Raw genomic sequence first — 20,591 nt, forward strand, 5'->3', positions numbered from 1 at the left:
CCCCCAGAGACTTTGTTATTTTCTCCTGGTCATCGACATCGTATACCAACGACTCCCAGGTCGTCACCTCTGGCTTCCTGTCCATCCTTCAGCTCCCAGGCTGCCAACTGTCATCACCGGCTCTCAAGCCGTCTCAAAAGACATTCTCTCATACCTTCTGTGTCCTCACTCTCAGCCTGCATCCAGAGGACCAGGGCAGGGGGCCGCGACCTGCCTGTCAGACGCAGCTAAGCCCAAAGTTCCTTGCGGGACTCCCTGGTGAACACCGCTGGCAGGTTAGACTCCGCGCCCCTGTTCCTGGTCTCCGCCAACACTCTGGTTCGCTGTGCTCCTGTCCCTTGGTGCATGTCAATCATCAAACCCCCTGTATTCCACTACACAGCGCCCTCCACTGGTCCACCACGGTCACAGCCGGGAACACCACAAACCCCTGAGCTGACAATACCCTTAAGAGTGAGCGCTCACCTTATGTGTATTGAATTGCTCGTAGGTGCTGCTCACTCACTCTTAAGGGTATTGTCAGCTCAGGGGTTTGTTGTGTTCCCGGCTGTGACCGTGGTGGACCAGTGGAGGGCGCTGTGTAGCGGAATACAGGGGGTTTGATGATTGACATGCACCAAGGGACAGGAGCACAGCGAACCAGAGTGTTGACGGAGACCAGGGACAGGGGCGCGGAGTCTAACCTGCCAGCGGTGTTCACCAGGGAGTCCCGCAAGGAACTTTGGGCTTAGCTGCGTCTGACAGGCAGGTCGCGGCCCCCTGCCCTGGTCCTCTGGACTCAGGCTGGGAGTGAGGACACAGAAGGTATGAGAGAATGTCTTTTGAGACGGCTTGAGAGCCGTTGATGACAGTTGGCAGCCTGGGAGCTGCAGGATGGCCTGGAAGCCAGAGGTGACGACCTGGAAGTCGTTGGTATACGATGTCGATGACCAGGAGAAAATATCAAAGTATCTGTCGACAGATCAGGACAAGATGGTGTAAGTCTCTGATGGTGATAGCTGGCTTAAGAGCCAGAGAGGTGCTCGGCAAGACACCTGATACTCGACTGCAGGGATGGTATCGCAGGAGTCTTCTGGAGATGGAATGAACCAGGTAAAATAATAATAGCTGGAGAAACGCTGGAGACAAGGACACAGGTAAGCCTGGATATCCTAGAGCAGGCATGTCCAACATTGGCCCTCCAGATGTTTTGAAACTACACATCCCAGCATGCTTTGCCACAGTTTTGGTATTAGAGAATGCTAAAACTATTGCAAAGCATGCTGGGATGTGTAGTTTCAAAACATCTGGAGGGCCAACGTTGGACATGCCTGTCCTAGAGCCTTGGGAACTTCCTCTGAACACAGGAGAACTCTGGAACAGGTAAAGCAGTTGTTCAAGGCAAGGAGGACTCTGGGAAGCTGGCTTATATTCCTCCAGGTGATTGCTTGATTGTCTGCAGCTTGCAGCAGCAGACAGAACCAGAAAGTATGCCTTGAGTTACCTGGGATCATGTGACTGGTGCTGAACTCGGGAAGCTTCACTGGAGTTCTAATCACTGAAAATGCAGAGCAGCTGCAACAGCAGCAGCAGCTAGGAAACAAACAGGCATGGAAACCTCAGGAAATAACTGTGAACCAAGTCAGGTTCATGACAAGTACCTTTCGGCGCTTAGCTGGAGAATGGAGACCACCCACGTTGAAAGATCAGTCATTGGTGTCACTGGTGAGTATCAGGGAATTCTGTATTATGCTACGAAGCTGCATATCAATTAACTCTGACATCATCAAATCTAGGAGACATGGAGGAAAAATGGGGAGGGAAACATATAATAGACAAGACATGGGTGACAAAAGAACATAGTGAAGTAGTATGATCACACTACACTGCACATACAAATACTGGACTTCCGCTATAACATATAATACAAATTGTACAGATAACTGTGCATCGATTAGGCACAACATTGCAATCTTAGTAAGACCGGGGCATAACGGGTGCTCCAACAACCCATAACTTTTGAAGCTGTGCCCTGTAAAAATGGAAGGGTTGCGGGGGCAGGTAAAGATAGGCAGGTTATAGGGCGGAAGGGGTATGGGGGGGGGGGGGGAGCATAGAGGGCTGCAGATGTCCCATTCATGAGTCCTGGCGATTGGCTGATGGAGAATAAGGGGTGGGGAGGACGGGAGGCAACTGGTAGAGGGGAGTAGTACCCATATATAGAGACTGTTTGCAGTTCAGGTGTCCGAGTTCGACAATCGGCTGATGAGTCAGCAGGGTATAATTGAAGAGGGCTTTGGTGTTTGGGGTGGGTGCGTGACAGGATGATGGGATCAGGCAGGCACGTCTGTGATGTCTGCTAATGCTTGGCTGCGTCTATCTTTCATGAAGTCCTGGGCATCTTCTGGGGTGGAGAAGTCATAGTGAGGGTTTTCTATGAAGAGCCTCAGCCGTGCTGGATACATGAGGGCAAACTTAATGTTTTCAGCGACAAGTTTTGAGCATAATTGAGAAAATGCTTTGCATGCTTTCGATAATTCTACTGAAAAGTCCTGAAATAAGCAAATTTTGTGGCCCTCCCACATCAAGTTCTGGATTCTGCGGGATGCTTTTCAGAGGGCAATCTTGTGCAGAAAGTTTAAGCATCAAAAGAGTACAACTCTGGGTCACGTGTCATTGGGGGGGGGGGGAGCCCACTCCGTGAACTCTCTCTGTGAACTCTCTCCACTACTAGATCATTACAGTCATCTGGAATGCCCAATAACTGAGGCAGAGTTGCAGAAACAAAAGCTGATAGTGCTGGCCCTTTAACGCTTTCAGGCAGGCCTACCACCCTGATGTTGTTTCTTCTTGTGTGATTTTCCATGGAATCCAGTTTATTCCAGATTTGGAAGTTCTCTCTTTGCAATTTAATAACATCTTTTTGTGCATTTGACATGTCATGATGCAGGGCTCTCAGTCTGTTTTCAGTGTCTGACACCCTGACCTGCAGCTGCTGAATCTGCCCTGTGATTTCTGACACCGCTTTAGAAAGCAGAAGGGGCATGGTGGCTTTAATTGCCTCTACTATATTGCCATATGAAGCAGGGGAGTCAGGGTTGCGTCGTACCTGAGGGCGATCTGAGTTCTCCTGTGGGGCTGCGTCCTTTTTGGATGCAGGGGAGAGAGGATGGGAGTCGGCGTCGGGCGCCATATTGGAATCTGAGCTGTGTTTTTCATTTCTTTGCTGCTGCGGCTTTGGAGCGTTCCCCGGAGCCAGGAATTTATCCATGGTGGTCAGCGGCTCCTAAGGTGCAGATAGCGGGTGGGTTGGAGTCCGGGATCCGCTCCGTATTGCAGGTAATCTGGATGTAGAGCGGGCCCCGCTCAGGCTACCTCCCGCATGAAGCAGGAAGTCTGAGATTATGTCTTTTAATTGCATTTTGAAATGAACAGAATGCATGAGATCAAGCAAATCAAGCATCAGAATGCAGAGATCAAGCAAAGATACTATATGTTTTTGCTACTTGCATTACCCACTCAATTAGTAGGGTGAAAGTATTTACTTTTAGGAGGACTCTACCAGAGATATAGTGCAAAAAACACTCATTGAGCTTGGTCCTGGTTGCAGAAATACAGTGGAAAAAGAACTGTGACTAATGTGAGGAAAAGGTCACCGCACCCTACTCTAACAGCTAACTAAAGGAAACTAGAAAGCTACCTGAAAAACTAAGGAAAAGTGAGCAATAACAATGCACCCAAAAACCAGAAGTGACCCCCGTCGCACACAAAAGAGCAATAGCAATCTCGTCGCAAATAAGAACCAGAGGCAACCTCATCACTGATAAGTGAGTACCAGAAGCGACCTTGTCGCAGATAAGAACCTGTAATAACGAGCAAACATAAAATAAATAACCCAGACACAAAACATACATAGAACAACAGTATACAAACAGAAGATCTAGCCGCAATGTGCAGAAGGCCCGCGAGACTCGAGTAAGTGACTCCTGGACCAGAGGTACAGATGACCACGAACACCAGGAGATGCAGCTTGATGTAGTGGATTCCAACTGAAGGTGTACAAACTCCAGGCTGAGAACTCGGTCAGTGAATGCAGGCTGAGGCATGCTGGAAACATTCGGCTGGGCCGCTGTGTGCAACTTATTCTAAACACACACTAGGAGCTCAACAGGAAGTATCAGTGGTGGGGAGGGGCAGCTCAATATCCTTAATGAAGGGTAATGCAGGTGGGCTGCTGCACAGAGAACCCAGTCCATATTGCTGAGCAACGGCTTCATAATAAAAGCAGCAACAGTACACCTGACGTTACCCCCCACCCCCTGCTTGAGGCCACCGGAGAACAATACTAACAAAACTAGACAAGACAACCCCTATTCAATTTGACCAAATAAGATATAGCAAGAGTTAGCACTTTTTCTTTTTTGCTGGATTTTAGCGGTCTAAGCTGTTTAAGGCCCCACACATTGTCTGATGGGACCTTCTACCAAACCATACTTATTGACTACCAAATCAAAATCTGAGTTGAGGTCAGATGGAATCCGAGAAAGAGAATTAATTAATTGGCTAAATGCAGGATTCTTATTTGATATGTCAGACTCTGGATAAAGCGTACCCTATTTGTTCAAAAATTTTGGTCAGAAGGTAGTGAAGCAAATCCAATAGTTAAACTCCTGGGTTTGGAACTAATTGATGAAGCAGAGAACAATGAACTGTTTGAGACTGTGAGTTCTCAGAAGCCAGATTTTCGTGCCCCTGGCCTATGATGGACACCATGTCCTTGACTATCGCAACAGGGGTTGTAGAGGGCTCGAGAGGAACTACCCCAGAATCGCAAAATCTCTTAAGAACCGCATTATTGAAGGCTCCCAAGAAGAATAGGCTCACAAGACTGAATGAGTGGTTTTGCCCATTCCAAAGCCTCTCCTTTAAAGTGCATGAGCAAGAATAAAACGTGCTGCTCTGGAGAGGGAATAAGTGGACATAATTCATAACACGATGCAACAGATTAATGCATTGTTCTAGGTCTACGTTAAAAACAATTGGGCCTGTATCTTGATCTGGAACAATAGAGTGGGAGTCCCCCTCAGGAACAGCATGATTTAAGTCCCCCTCTGGGACTGGACCAACAATACCCCCACCTGGGGCTAAACAGACTGGCCCCCCTCCTGGGGCCGGTCCATCAGTCCTATCTCCTGAGATTAAAACATCAGACTCATCGGTATTCAGACCATCAAAGACTGACTTCTCCTGGGGTAACGGCTTTAAGGACCCCCACTGGTGCTGTGGCCTTTAGGACAACCTCCAGAGCTGTACCATCGGATTGGTGGGTACAAAACATCGGACTTGCTTGGCAGGACTGGAACATAGACTGAAAACAGCCCCCAACTCTAACTGTTAACTCTTGTTTCCCCTAAAAAACACTGGATACCTGCAGTGCTTAGGCTACACCTTAAACATCCACATTTAAAGGGGTGAGTTAGGTCAAACCCTACTCCGGTGCCACCAGGTTTTACAGGGAAACTAAGCACCAGTGGAATCTAATGGAAGACAAGAGGAAAACGAACTAAATAAAGCTAGAAGGCTACCTGAAAAACTAATGAAAAGTGAGCAATAACAATGCACACAAAAACCAGAAGCGACCTCGTTGCACACAAAAAACAGAAGCGACCTCGTTGTACACAAAAGAACAATAGTGATCTTGTCGCAAATAAGAACCAGACACAACTTTGTTGGCGGATAAGAACCCTTAATAAAGAGCAAACCTAAAATAAACAGCCCAGACACAAAATATACATAGAACAACAGTATACAAACAGAAGACCTAGCCGTAATGTGCAGAAGGCCTGCAGGACTCACAATACCCAGAGTAAGTGACTTGTCGACTGGAGATATAGATGACCAGGAACACCAGGAGATGCAGCTTGCTGTAGTGGATTCCAACTGCAAGTGTAGAAACTCTAGACTGGGACAGTAAATGCAGGCTGAGGTTTGCTGGAAACAGGAGGCCGGGCTGCAGACACACGGCTAGGAGCTTCGGCTGGGAAATGCACCAAGGACCTGCAATCTGTGCCGCAAATGCTAGACACACACACTAGGAGCTCAACAGGAAGTATCACTGACGGGGAGGGGCAGATCAGAATCCCTAATAAAGGATAACCAGCTAATGGGCTTTGCAGTGCAGGTGGACTGTTGCACAGAGAACCTAGTCCAGGTTGCTGAGCAAAGCAGCAGCAGCACACCTGACAAATTCATTTCAGGACACACACTTTGTTTAAGTACATTGTTACTGCATGTATTGAACAATTTAATCTCTGCATAATTTCTACAAATTGAATGATACATAGGGGTAATTTATTAAGATAGGAGTTCTATTTCACATGGAATGTTGCTATGGCAACGTATCAGTATCTTTCATCTTCTAGAAGGTGCAAAATAAATAAGAAGTATATTCTGATTGGTTGCCCATAGAAATATCTCATGTGAAATAGAACTCTAAAGGCCCCCATACACTAGGGCGACTTGTCCTTAGGACAAGTCGCCCCCGACTTCCCCCTGAGCTTCCCCGGCTGCTCCCCGGGGGAGCTTGATTAGATTGGCACTTGATGTGCCATTTTTTACATGTGATAAATCGTCTCGATTTATCACATGTAAAAAACCCGGGGAGCAGGGGGGGGGCTAAGAGGTGAGAGCTGGTGGGAGCAGGGGGGCTGGGGACGCTGCGGGGGACACGTCTGTGTCCCCCGCTGCTGGGGACAGCGTCTGTGCGGCGAGAAGGTAGAGGGAGCAGGGGGGGGCTGGAGACGCTGCGGGGGACACAGGCGGCATAGAGCCGGGCAGGGGGAGCCGGCCGGGAGCTGTCAGTAATGAATAAAAAAAAAAGCCCATACAATGAATGGGCAGCCTGTGATTGGCTGCTGAGCGCTCTCTCAGCCAATTGCTGACTGGCTGAGAGAGCGCTCAGCCAATCACAGGCCGCCCATTCATTGTATGGGCTTTTTTTTTTATTCATTACTGACAGCTCCCGGCCGGCTCCCCCTGCCCGGCTCTATGCAGCCTGTGTCCCCCGCAGCGTCTCCAGCCCCCCCTGCTCCCTCTACCTTCTCACCGCACAGACTCTGTCCCCAGCAGCGGGGGACACAGACGTGTCCCCCGCAGCGTCCCCAGCCCCCCCTGCTCCCTCCACCGCCCCACTAGGTCCCAAGTCGGGTGGTCGGACGTGCAGCAGGTCCGACCACCCGACGCAGATCCGATGCGCACGGGACCGCGCATCGGATCTGAGGGGACATCAAAACTAGCCGATTTTGGTCCGATTTCGGCCAGATCCGACTGATCTGGCTGAAATCTGACCAAAATCGGCTAGTGTATGGGGGCCTTTAGTATATTTTCCCCATAGTATCAGTAAAAACAAAATGACTGACATTGTTGTATGAAGCAACAGTGTGTTTCATTTCACTTCACTGGGATACCCAAATTTGTTACAGTCCCTCAGGAATTTTAATGTTTAACTATTTGATCTTATTGTTTGTGTGTCAGTCATATATATGTGTATGTGTACTTGTGGTATATATTAAAAAAAATATATTAAAAGTTAAGTTTTAGCACTGACATTGACACATGGGAATTACCCCATTTACCTCACTAAAAACAATTGACAAACTCTGGAATTTGCCTAGTTTTGTTGCATGTCCCGAACTGTTATAATCATCTACACTGTATCGCAACCAAATATTTTCCTATATAGGAGATAATTTCAAATAAGAGTGCCCCAACAAAAAAAGAATGCTGCTTCTTCTTCCAACCATGCACTGTATATAAGGCTATAGCAAAGTAGTATATCAATGTTTCCCAATCACTTCCTCCTAGAAGTTAATTAAGTTAGTTTGACATGACTTCTACCTCACAATTTCCATGCTAGTAATCGAATTGACCCCAAAGAAACATCAGCTGCCATCTGTGTTGCAGTGAGATGAGGAAGTTCCTTTATTAGAAGGAGTATTCATTCAGGACTCTGGAGATCCCCTGCAGATAAATTGTAGTCTTTCCCTCAGTTCATTGATGCTCTCATCCAAGCTGTGCTGCAGGTTTTTTTGGTTCCCAAATTCCATCCAGGACCTATGCAACCTTCCTTTTAGGAAGAATCCCAAGTCACAAGCTACATTCCCTGCTTCTCAGGAACTGATCAATTGGTGTTAACCTGGGTGCGTTGCCTCAACTACTATGTTACTATGTTGATATGTTACCGCATCCCCTCGCATGTAAAGTATGCGCAAGTTGTTTTTAGTACAAAAGAATTATGAAAAATTCACATTGACTTTTGTCGACCTTAATTGATGGGGAGAAAAACTAGAATTCGTAAGACATCCTTAACACAAAAAGGAAACCGAAACTTTGCTAATGAAAAGGGGGACAATAAATTGAAATGCTTGCTGGCCAACGCAAAAAGCCTTGCAGGCAAGATGAGTGATCTAGAATAACTTGCCTCAAGAGACAACTATGACATAATTGGTTTAACTCAGACATGGTGCAATGAGACAAACAAATGGGCTTTAAACATGGAGGGATATACCCTTTTCAGAAAAGATAGGGAACACAGAAAAGGTTTGGGAGTGTGCCTTTATGTAAGATCAAACCTTGAAACCATGTTTTAAGGAAATAACCACAGGGACAGTTGGGTATAATACAGACATCGTGTGGGCAGAGATAGTTGGCAATAGTAAAAGAACAGGCAAATTGCTAATCATGGTATGCTACAAAGCACCCGACATTAACCCTTTCCCGACATTTGACGTATATATACGTCGTGGCCGGGATGTACTTCCCGACACATGACGTATATATACGTCATGACTTAAAAGTGCCACCGCGTCTACAGACGTGGTGACAGAGGGACGATGTCTGCTGTCCCTTACAGCAGACATCCTCCCTCATTGCCCAGGGGGGGCAGGGTTGCCCCCTGTCTTGGGCGATCGCTGCGATTGGCTGTCCAAAAGTGAACAGCCAAAACCAGCGTTAAACTGCGTGTAGTGTAAAATTTAGACGCTGCTGCCCCCTAGTGTCCAAGAAAATTAAAGGAGGTTAAAATAATGATTTTTTAATAAAGTATAGATATGGTCTTTGTTAGTTATTAACTATTTTGAGTGGTATGATTATTTGTCTCACAAGCAGAAAATGTAACATTTTGCAAATAGCAAAATGTTCCATTTTTTTACGACATTTTGGTATTTTTCACAAAAAAAAAAAAATTGTATCGACCAAAATTTACCACTAATTTAAAGTACAATGTGTCACGGGAAAACAGTCTCAAAATCACTGGGATGAGTAAAAGCAAAAAAAAGTTATCCCCACTTAAGTGATACATGTCAGATTTGAAAAAAAGGCCTCTGTCAGGAAGGCAAAAACATGCTGCGGCGGGAAGGGGTTAAAGAAAAAGATTAAGCCTTTCTTTTAGAACAAATAAAAAAATCATCAGGATAGGGGCAGGTACTAATTTTGGGGGATTTTAACTATCCAGACATAAAGGGCAATCCTATTAGGTGCAGATGATTTACACTTACAAATCATCATAGCACCGGGCGCACTTGATGGTGGACTGAATTAGCTTAAAAGTGCTCCCACCTCCATAGGGGTGTGAGCAATTGTAAGAGAATTCGGCACAGCAAAGGGTGCGAGATTGGCTTAATTTGGGTGCCATTTTCATCCCTTAAATGGCAACCGAATGGAACATGGCACCCTTCTGCACTAATAGGATCGACTTCATAGACTGGACTAATGAGACAAGGACATCAGCTAAAAGTGTGGGATTTCTAAATGTACTGAGGAACACATTTTTTGCATATCGAGCACCTACTCGTAAAGGGGCCATATTGGACTTAGTGTGAACATCTGGAAAACAGTGACCACAACATGGTTACACTTCAAATTCACTTTTGTAAACAACTATAAAAGAAATAGAGTGGGATGCACCATTTGAGAAATGTAGAGGAAATGTTCAATACCATTAAAAAGCTGTTAAATACAGTATAGTTAGTAGGGTAGGGGATATGTTAACTGGGCTCCAGGTATACCTAGGTTGGGGATAGGTCATACAGCGTGGGGGTTATGGGGAGGTTTGTTTTGGGGTTTGGGGGATTTTGCTTCGTAGGATAGGTTAGTTTTATGGTGTTTAGTAATTAGATGTACAATATATATTTTTTTCCCCATACGTTGGAAATGTACAATGTACACTCCTGGCTTTTATTCACTGCTCTGTTATATGTGATTGCCAAACTGCGATATATGTTTATCATACTTGTACACACTGCCATATTCATTACGTCCGTTTGCTACATTTGCTCATGTTAAAATCTTCAATAAAAACTATTGAATAATAAAAAAAAAAGCTGTTAAATACACTGAACAAGTACATTTTATCCTAAAGGGAAATAAGGGTAACATCAGCAAAAAAAGCCCCGTCATGGCTGAACAAGAAAGTAGGGGAAGCAATAAAAAAATAAGAGAGCGTGTAAACTATACAAGATTACCGGGTGATGAGTAAAGTATGAAAAAAGGAAATCAAAGCAACTGAAAAGCAGATAGCCATGGAAAGCCAAACAATCCCCCAAAAGTTTAACTATATCAATAACAGACACTTAATAAAAGAGAACATAGCCCCTTTAAGTAATGCTAATGGACATATCATTAAGTAGTGTTCCCGCTAGGCTTATTTCACAGGGCGCTGCGCCCTGCCCCTTTTAAAGCCGCCGATTCCCGCCCTGCCCGTTTTTGCCCGCCCTGCGCAAGTTTATAGATGCTGCCGCACTAGAGGTCTCCTCATAGTGCTTCCAGCGCGGCAGCGTGTGGAGTGGATACTCCCCCCCGCAGCCCAGCCCCCATCATATTCGTTGGCCTCGGCTGCCTCTCATCTTGCCCCACCTCCTTCTGCATGCTGCATAGAACAGGTCCGTGTGGAATCACCTCCCCTGACTGCACATAGACAGAGGAGGCGGGGCCACACGGACGTGCTCTTGGCAGCAATGCCACTTGCAAAAGCAGCGGACCCGACGTGGCTGGCATCTCCCCCCCAACCAGTGGCTCTGCCCGGACGTCCGAACACCCGCCCGCCCGTAGGTAGCTGACCGCTGGGCAGACTGTATGTGCGCTGCGCTGCCTGACTGTAGTATCCGGCAGGTGAATCTGTATTTTCACAGATCTCCTGCTGGACCGCCGGCAGCCAATCAGGAGCGGATATCAATGCCGCCACTCCTGATTGGCTGCCTGGCGGTCCAGAGGGAGATATGAAAATACAGATTCTCTTAGAGGATACTACAGTCGGGAAGCGCACATGCACACATACAGTCTGCCCAGCTGTCAGCTACCTACGGGCGGGCGGGTGTTCGGACGTCCGGGCAGAGCCACTGGTTGGGGGGGAGATGCCAGCCACGCCGGGCAGCGCACACGCACACATACAGTCTGCCCAGCTATCAGCTACCTACGGGCGGGCGGGTGTTCGGACGTCCGGGCAGAGCCACTGGTTGGGGGGGAGATGCCAGCCACGCCGGGCAGCGCACACGCACACATACAGTCTGCCCAGCTCTCAGCTACCTACGGGCGGGCGGGTGTTCGGACGTCCGGGCAGAGCCACTGGTTGGGGGGGGGGGGGGGAGATGCCAGCCACGTCCGCTGCTTATGCAAGTGGCATTGCTGCCAAGAGCACGTCCGTGTGGCACCCCCCGACTACAGCAGTACAGCCGGGCAGCGCACATACAGTCTGCCCGGCTGTCATCAATTACGCAGCAGAACACAGGTAAGGGGGGGGGGGGGAGTGTGGAGTTTTTATGTCCTCCTCTCTGTATACGAAGGTCTGTGCATGCGCATATTTTTTAAGTATATATTGTAAGCAGGACTACAGGGAGGACTGAGGGGAATGATTACATAGCCTCTGTTAATGGATTATAAATACATTTTAAATGCAGGAGAAACTTGGAAAGCAAACAAATCGCAAGAATCTATGTTACCTTTCATCGCCCCACAAATACAGTTTGTACACCTTTCAAAAGTAGTGTAATGGTGTATACACACGGGAGGAGATATGCCATGCTATGCGAGTCCCGATACGATTAGATCGTATCAGGACTCGCATCGCACGGCATGCTAGAGGGACAATTTAGACTATATAGTGCAGATCTGCATCTGCACTATGCTGGCATCTCCCGGGGGGGGGGCATTGCGGGCATCGGCGGTTATAGGGTGTCTGTGCTGATGGTGTGACGCTCAGGTGTCACAAGGTGGTTATATAGCATAAATGTGCCGATGGTGTGACGCTCTGGTGTCACAAGATGGATATATAGCATAAATGTGCTGATGGTGTGACGCTCAGGTGTCACAAGTTGGTTTATATAGCATAAATATGCCGATGGTGTGACGCTCAGGTGTCACAAGATGGTTATATAGCATAAATGTGCTGATGGTGTGACGCTCAGGTGTCACAAGATTGTTATATAGCATAAGTGTGCCGATGGTGTGACGCTCCGGTGTCACAAGATGGTTATATAGCATAAATGTGCCGATGGTGTGACGCTCAGGTGTCACAAGATGGTTATATAGCATAAATGTGCTGATGGTGTGACGCTCAGGTGTCACAAGGTGGTTATATAGCATAAATGTGCTGATGATGTGACGCTCTCAGGTGTCACAAGGTGGTTATATAGCATAAATGTGCTGATGGTGTGACGCTCAGGTGTCACAGGATGGTTATATAGCATAAATGTGCTGATGGTGTGACGCTCAGGTGTCACAGGATGGATTATATAGCATAAATGTGCCGATGGTGTGACTCTCAGGTGTCACAGGATGGATTATATAGCATAAATGTGCCGATGGTTTGACTCTCAGGTGTCACAGGATGGGTTATATAGCATAAATGTGCCGATGGTGTGACGCTCAGGTGTCACAGGATGGATTATATAGCATAAATGTGCCGATGGTGTGACTCTCAGGTGTCACAGGATGGATTATATAGCATAAATGTGCCGATGGTGTGACGCTCAGGTGTCACAAGATGGGTTATATAACATAAATGTGCCGATGGTGTGACGCTCAGGTGTCACAAGATGGTTATATAGCATAAATGTGCTGATGGTGTGACGCTCAGGTGTCACAAGATGGTTATATAGCATAAGTGTGCCGATGGTGTGACACTCCGGTGTCACAAGATGGTTATATAGCATAAATGTGCTGATGGTGTGACGCTCAGGTGTCACAGGATGGTTATATAGCATAAATGTGCCGATGGTGTGACGCTCAGGTGTCACAAGATGGGTTATATAGCATAAATGTGCTGATGGTGTGACGCTCCGGTGTCACAAGATGGTTATAAAGCATAAATGTGCTGATGGTTTGAAGCTCAGGTGTCACCACCTTTTAAATTAAAATGTGCCCTCGCGATTGAAAAATGTGCCCTCGCGATTGAAAAATGTGCCCTTCCTGTGGTCAGCACCCTGCCCTAAAAAAATTCTAGAGTGAACACTATTAAGAATAAGGACAAAGCAGAACTATTAAATTAATTTTTCTCATTAGTTTTTACTAGGGAAGAACAGTCCGTGGAATCTACAGGCACCTCAAAAGAAATGAGTCTGCTAAAATTCACGTTAGAAGAGATTCTCAAGAGGCTTGGCAATATAAAAAATAATCACGAGGTCCAAATGAGATTCACCCAAAGGTTCTGATGGAACTAAAGGAGGAGATTAGATAATCAAAAACTACATTTTTGATCAATTTTATTTGTCTAGTATAGCACCAGTACTTGAAAATTGCAAAATTAATACCGATATTCAAAAATGGGAAAAAAATGACTCAGCAAATTTTAGACCTGTGAGCTTAACGTCGATCGTGGGGAAATTATTTGAGGGTATTTTAAGAGATGGTACAGAGAAATACCTAGAGGTGAATAATATAATCAGTGCTAATAAACATGGGTTTGTAAAGAATAGTTTGTGCCAAACTAACCTAATAAGTTTTTAAGAGGAAGTTAGCACAAACCTATACATTGATACAGGTTGAGTATCCCTTATCCAAATATCTGTTATCCAAACTATTCCGAAAACCACAGTCTCCAAAATTTACTTTTTTTATTTTTTGCTAAAAATCTGTAACTGGCACTACTGGGGAAATAACATGAAACTGGCACTAAATATGTGCAAGGACATGATTGCTTGGCATTCAAATTCAGTGGCTGTGATAGTACACAAATTTTGTTGTATTTTTTAAAACCTTGTTTCATGCACAAATAAAATATATTTGTGTGTATTTCATGTGTTTGATGTGTTTATACTCAAGTATTCAAGATACCTCTTTCAAATCTAAAACTATTCCATAATACAGAATAATCCGTTATCCAAAATTCTTCTGATCCTGAGCATTTTGGATAAGGGATACTCAACCTGTTATGCTGGTTGGATTTTGAAAAGGTGTTTGACACTGTGCCACATCAGAGGATTGTTAAAAAAAATGGAGGAAGTAAGACTAGGGGTTAAAATGTGTAGCTGTGTAAGAAACTAGCGCCAGAGAGTGGTGGTAAATGGTGCATTTTCAAGTTGGATACCAGTACGAAGTGAATGAATACTAAGCAGAGTCTCCATCTTTGCGAATAAAAAAAACTATGCAGGGTGTTAAGAACGGTCAAGGATGTCTCCATTTTACAGAGGTACTTAGATGAACTTGATGAATGGGCTCATAAATGGAAAATGAGGTTCAGTGTAGGTAAATGTTAGGTTATGCATCTTGGAAGATATATAACATAACCAGTGTGTGGCTTATAAAATAAATAAAGAATAATTGGGCAAAACAAAAATGGAAACGGACCTAGGAGTCCAAATAGACAACAAACTGAGGTGCAGTTCTCAGTGTCATGGTGCAGCCACTAAGGCCAACTGGATACTAGCCTGTATATAAATGGGCATGGAATCTAGGTAAGACAATGTAGTTATACTACTCTACAAGGCAGTGTTTAGACTTCATCTAGAAATGTGCAATTCAGGGCCCCACAATACAAAAAGGACAGTATGGAGCTAGAAAAAGTTCAGAAAAGGGCAACCAAGCTTATAAAAGGGATGGTCTTTAAGCTATAAAGACAAAGTAGTCAAATTAGGAATGTTTACACTAGAAGAGAGACGTTTAAGGGGAGACTTGCTTAACCTGTCCAAATATATCAGGGGGCAATTCTATGAACTATTGGGCACCCTCTTTGCTTTTTGAGACACCACCCTCTTTATTAACTGTTTAAGGATCTGATACCTAATCCTATCTACCATTAACAACCATCGCAGATCTTTCATTTTTTAAACAAACTGAGTACCTTGGTCCTTTAGTACGTCTTTTTGGTATTCACTGACAGGTATACAGTGTTAATAACTCTTCAGTAATAGTGCAACAGCCTCTGGGTATCGGTGGCATAATCCACTACCACAAAAATATAATGTTGCCATCGAGCAGATTTTTCCACTGGCCCTATCAAATCCATACCAATTCCCATGGGAGCCCTAAACTTTGTCCGATGTACAGTCTTCTTAGATACTGCGTATGTGCAGTTCCCAGTACCAACTGCTCGAGTTTTTCGGGCACTAATAACGGATCTACGTCATGAATTCTTGGGCTATGCTGAGGCCCATCACTCCAATCCTGTAGAGTATAGCCTTCTCAAGGCCAGGGTAGGGGCTTGCCTCTGCCACCATTGTATCATCATAGGCTATCTGCTCCTTCCCTGTCAAACAGGGTGCCAGCCTATCAGACCATTCCTCTGCAAGCCGTTTTGAATGCATGGCTGTGCTCTCAAATGTGCAAAGGAAGGCCTCTATGTCATCTGCTGGACTGACATTTGCTAATCTCTCCCGCTCCTGCCCACCTTTTCTCAGCTACTTTAATTCGTCATGCAACAGCTGAATGTGATCTTGGTGCTCCTGCATCTGAGATAGCGGTTTATCAGCCAGGTGCTGCTGTCCCTCATGCAACATCTGAATTTGAGCTTGCTGTTTAGCATCCAGGTCCTGTTGCCCTGCAGACAGTCCAGCTAACATTTTTATTAATGACATAGTCCAGATGGATCCACTCTTATCTATGCTACATGTGGCGTTTGTCCCAACAAATAATTCGCACAGCATGGCGTATTGCACTACCCTATGAGTGCAATACTAGAGGTCATCCACCAGATGTTGCTGGTGGATGACCTGTATAGCCTGTGTTTTAGCTAGCGTAATGAGATGCTTGTTAATGCTGGCTGGTCACTCCCACCTCTCCCTTCCCCCTGCCCTGGGAGACTGCTCTTTTCACAGTCAAGGAAGCCAGCATGAATACTGTAAATTGCGTCCAAGTCCCCTAGCCAGAAACGGCTGCAAGCTGGGCAGACAATTGGAAGGGGCCTCACTCACGGTTGTTTGCCGCTTCCCTTGCCAGTGTCACAAACTTAAGCTTAACTTCTCCAGTTTTGGTGGTCCGATCAGCTTGAAACGGGGTTCTTAAAGAAAAGGAGATGTTTAGCTAACGGAGTATATAAACTCCAAGTTTCTGAGACCCCCACAAGGCTAACGGCAAGCGTCAGAGCCCATGATGGGTCTGAATTAAAGGGCCCATTTTAGTCTAGGGGAAAATGTGTTTCCTTTGCACTCTTAAATCCAGTTCTATAAGTCCTAGAGACTTGAGGCCGGTACCATACATAAGAGGAGAGTCTTGGATTTTAGGGCCCACTATTTTGTGACACTTTCAAGGGAAGCAGCATGCAACTGTGCATGGTGTCCCCTCCAATTGTCTGCCCAGCTTGCAGGGGTTTCTGGCTAGGGGACTTGGATGCATTATTCACACTGGCTTCTTTGACTATGAAAGGGTAGTCTCCCAGGGGAGAAGGAGGGGGGATGGCAGAGGTGTGGGTGACCAACCAGCATTAACCAGTGTCTCATTTTGCTAGCTAAAACAAGTGCAATGTGGAAGTTGTGTGAGTGTCTGTCTATTAGCCAATACAGTCAATGAGCTGTTGAAATGATAATCTGTCCTTCTCCTAATATATATATATATATATATATATATATATATATATATATATATATATATATATATATATATAATGTGATAGTGTCATCAGTGCTGGTGTCAAGTATGCTGTTATAGAATTGCTGTTGCTTAATTCTATGAATAAATTAAAATGGGCTTGAAGCTTAATTTCTATAGTTTTTGTGGTCCAATTGGCTCAGAGCCAAAAATGAAATCTAGAGATTGAAATATGGAGTCTTTGGAATCTCCCAACCCTGGAAATGCCATGCCTATAGTAGTAGTACTAGTGCTGCTTGTTCTTTATTCACTATATACATCCCATAGAGTACCAGAATTGATCCAGTTTTTTGGCATCGGCAGCAATTTGGCCTGAGACTTTGAAGTCTCTCTTCCGAATTAGCATATGTGAAATTTGAAGATTCACGGTTTTTACACCATTTCCGGTTTTAAAGCTGCCCAGATCCCATGACATATAAGAGTGTATCAGAACCTCCTGTACTTTAGCAAAGAATCCTCTCCAGTGTAATGGGTCTGCATTAGACTGAGGCTACATGAAGCACTTTTGAGTATTAAGAGCCACCTGTCATGCATCTCGGTTAAAGAATATAATAGGCCATATAAAGCAGCTTGAAGTGCATCTCATCATACTATGTTATGTTCAGTGTGCTTATGAGAGGTATTTCATAATGCTTTTATCATCACACATTTTTATGAGCGGACATGTCCGTGCTCCATATACATTACATACATTTTGTTTCTTGACTGTCTTGCCTATGGTCTATTTTCTTAAATCCTTTTACATTTGCATCAGTATGTATGTGTGTGTGTGTGTGTATCTGTCTATCTAATAATAAACGGGTCACAATGCTTTTCTATTTTTATTATTTATTTATTAACAGTTTCTTATATAGCGCATACAAATTCCACAGCGCTTTACAGAGTATAGTTATGAGCAAACACACATAAAAAATTACATTAAAGAGACAGTTTAGGACAAGTATATGGTAAATATGGATAGTTGCATCAGGAGACAGGACACTGAAGCAATCATCAGGGTGGCAGACGTTTATATATTCTAAGAAAGGCACATGAGGAGAGAGGGCCCTGCTCGTGAGAGCTTACATTCTAAAGGGGAGGGTTAGACAGACAGGGGTGGCACAGAAGGCGAAGAAGTGGGCATAAACAGTAGGTTAGGATGAGAGATGGTCAGGTTTTATGCAGGAGGGTGGGAAGAGGTCAGCTTAGTGTTTGATATTTTAAGTCTAAAAAAGCGCTGGGTCATCCAAGAGTAGACAGCAGAGAGACAGTTGGAGATATGAGTTAAGATGGAAGGAGAGCGATCAGGAAACGAGGGGTAGATTTTAGTATTATCAGCATAGTGAAAGTCGAGTGAACAAATAAGTTCACCCAGAGAGGATATGTAGAGATAGAAAAGAGGGCCAAGAATAAAATATTCAGGGACACCTACTCTCAATGGAACAGCAAGAGAGGTAAAGTCATTAGAGGTACAGCTGGGCATTTTCAAAACTGACAGTGCAAGCACAAGCTTAACGATTGATATTCAAAAAGTTTTAGCAGATGGAGAAATGGTGATATCACAACTGAATAGCCAGATTAAGCAGCCAGGAGTAGTATGATGTGAGAATGAAGTGAGCTCACTCAAACAGTCTCTTGGTTTTCTGAGTTGCTGGTGTTTTCTGTCTTTCTGAGTCACTTTGATACGAAGATGTTAAATTGGTTGGCAGTTTCTGTCCAGTTTAAGTCCAGAATAAGTCCAAGCTTTAATCTATGTAACTGTTTTTGCCCTACTTAAAAATCTGACAAGCTAACAATAGTCAGCTTGCAATAGTCAGCCAGGCTGGGGTCAGCCTGTTGTTCACAATATATACTAAAAGCTGTTTCTAAGTTAATTGATAGAGACCCCACCCAGCCAGAGTCCCTCTTCCACTAGCAATAAAACTAAGATAACAAATGGTAAGAGGTTACATACCATCCCAGCCACTAATACATTCTAACTCACTTTCAAATCTTATAAAAATATTTGCACAATTACCTATATATAAAATATAGCAGTATGCAAACAGCTACTTCTAGGTGTTTTAACATTTCAGTCATACTTTTATAAAAATCTATAAAGAGTGAAAAGTTAATCACCTAGAAGAGCGTGGTCTCCTTTTCATGATTATCTGGAATATGTCCTTTGATTGCCTTCTCTTCAATTAGGAAGGCACCAAAGGAAACATTTACACTTGGAAGTGAGTGCCAGTCGCTATCTACAGTAAAGCTATGTTTGTGTCTGATCTCGCCATCCTATTAACTGTGAAGAGTACGAGGTGCCACTGCAAGGGCGGTTAAATGCCAGCAACAGCAACTGATTTTGCACCCATCTCAGACTGGTTTCAGCCCGACTTTGCTGAAAATTGCTCGCCACCATATTATATGGGGCAGTGAGCACTTTTCTACAATTTCCGGCCACCATAAAGTGAGCAGACTGCTGTGATGATTCGCTTTGGCAAATTAATCGCAAATAATAGGATCGACCCCTTTGAGTCACAATGGGCCCATTACAAGACAAGTAAATTATTATTTTTTTAAATAAAATAAAAAGACAGACTGGAAATTGTTAGACTGTATATTGGCAAGCCACAATGCTGGGACAATGTATTTTGGACAGATGAATCAGAATTGGTGCTTTTTGGTATATAACATCAGGTTCATGTTCACACATATTAATAAATGCTCAAAGAAAATTACACTCCACCTACTGTGAATCATGGAGGTGGTTTGACTATGTTTTGGGTCTGCTTTTACTGTGTATGATATGGGTGCCTTAAATCTGTGTGGGGCACAATGATATTTCAAGGCTTTTGGAGCACTGTTGCAGTTCATAGGTTAATCAAAACGATAAACACCCAACACACAGGTTTAGAAGCACCATAAGAGCAAATCATTGGACTTTTCTACTTTTACATCAATGAGCCTTTATCCAAATCCTATCGAACATCTATGGTCTGGAGGAGGCTCTTATTAAATCTGAGGTACCTGGGGTAGTTTGCTCAGGAAGAGTGGGCCCAAAGTACCTTTTGACAGATGCAGAGGTTTCTTTGAAAGCTGTAGAAATTGCCTGATTGAAGGATTGCCTATAAAGGTTGTGCAACAAAACAATAGTTTAAAGTCCTATCAGGTGTTTTTTTTTTTTTTTTAAATCCTGTATGAAATAAATGAGTTGTTTGCATGAGATTTGGTGATATGGTTAATTTTTCGTGGAAGGGAACCAACCATTGTGACAGTGTTTGAGTATATTACATAGATCTAAATGTGTTTATAGGTTTATTTGTATACATACTATAAAGATTTTTTATTTCTTCCTCAGTTCGTTCTTTTGGTTCAATTGCACTTCGGAAAGCTGAAAACATTAATTATAGTTATCACTTCGATGTTTTCAGTGTGAATTTCAATGAAGAACTTATTGCACTTTACGGTGGTAGTTTACAAAAGCAAACCAAGTTTGTCCATACTTGTGTTAAAGCAATACTACGGATTTATAAGGTAAGATTCTCTCTCTCTCTCTCTCTCTCTCTCTCTCTCTCTCTCTC

General features: G+C 44.3%; 1 protein-coding gene across 1 annotated transcript in view; it reads left to right on the forward strand.

The window, feature by feature from the left end:
• The window catches only part of PGAP1 (post-GPI attachment to proteins inositol deacylase 1), a 466,817-nt gene that overhangs the window by 29,343 nt on the left and 416,883 nt on the right, over positions 1-20,591 (forward strand). The window contains exon 3 of the mRNA XM_083153565.1: positions 20,369-20,544. Coding sequence (XP_083009691.1) covers positions 20,369-20,544 — 176 coding nt within the window. The remainder of the gene's footprint in view (positions 1-20,368; positions 20,545-20,591) is intronic.

The sequence above is a fragment of the Crinia signifera genome, chromosome 7 (genome assembly GCF_055691185.1).
Source record: "Crinia signifera chromosome 7, ASM5569118v1, whole genome shotgun sequence".
NCBI lineage: Eukaryota > Metazoa > Chordata > Amphibia > Anura > Myobatrachidae > Crinia > Crinia signifera.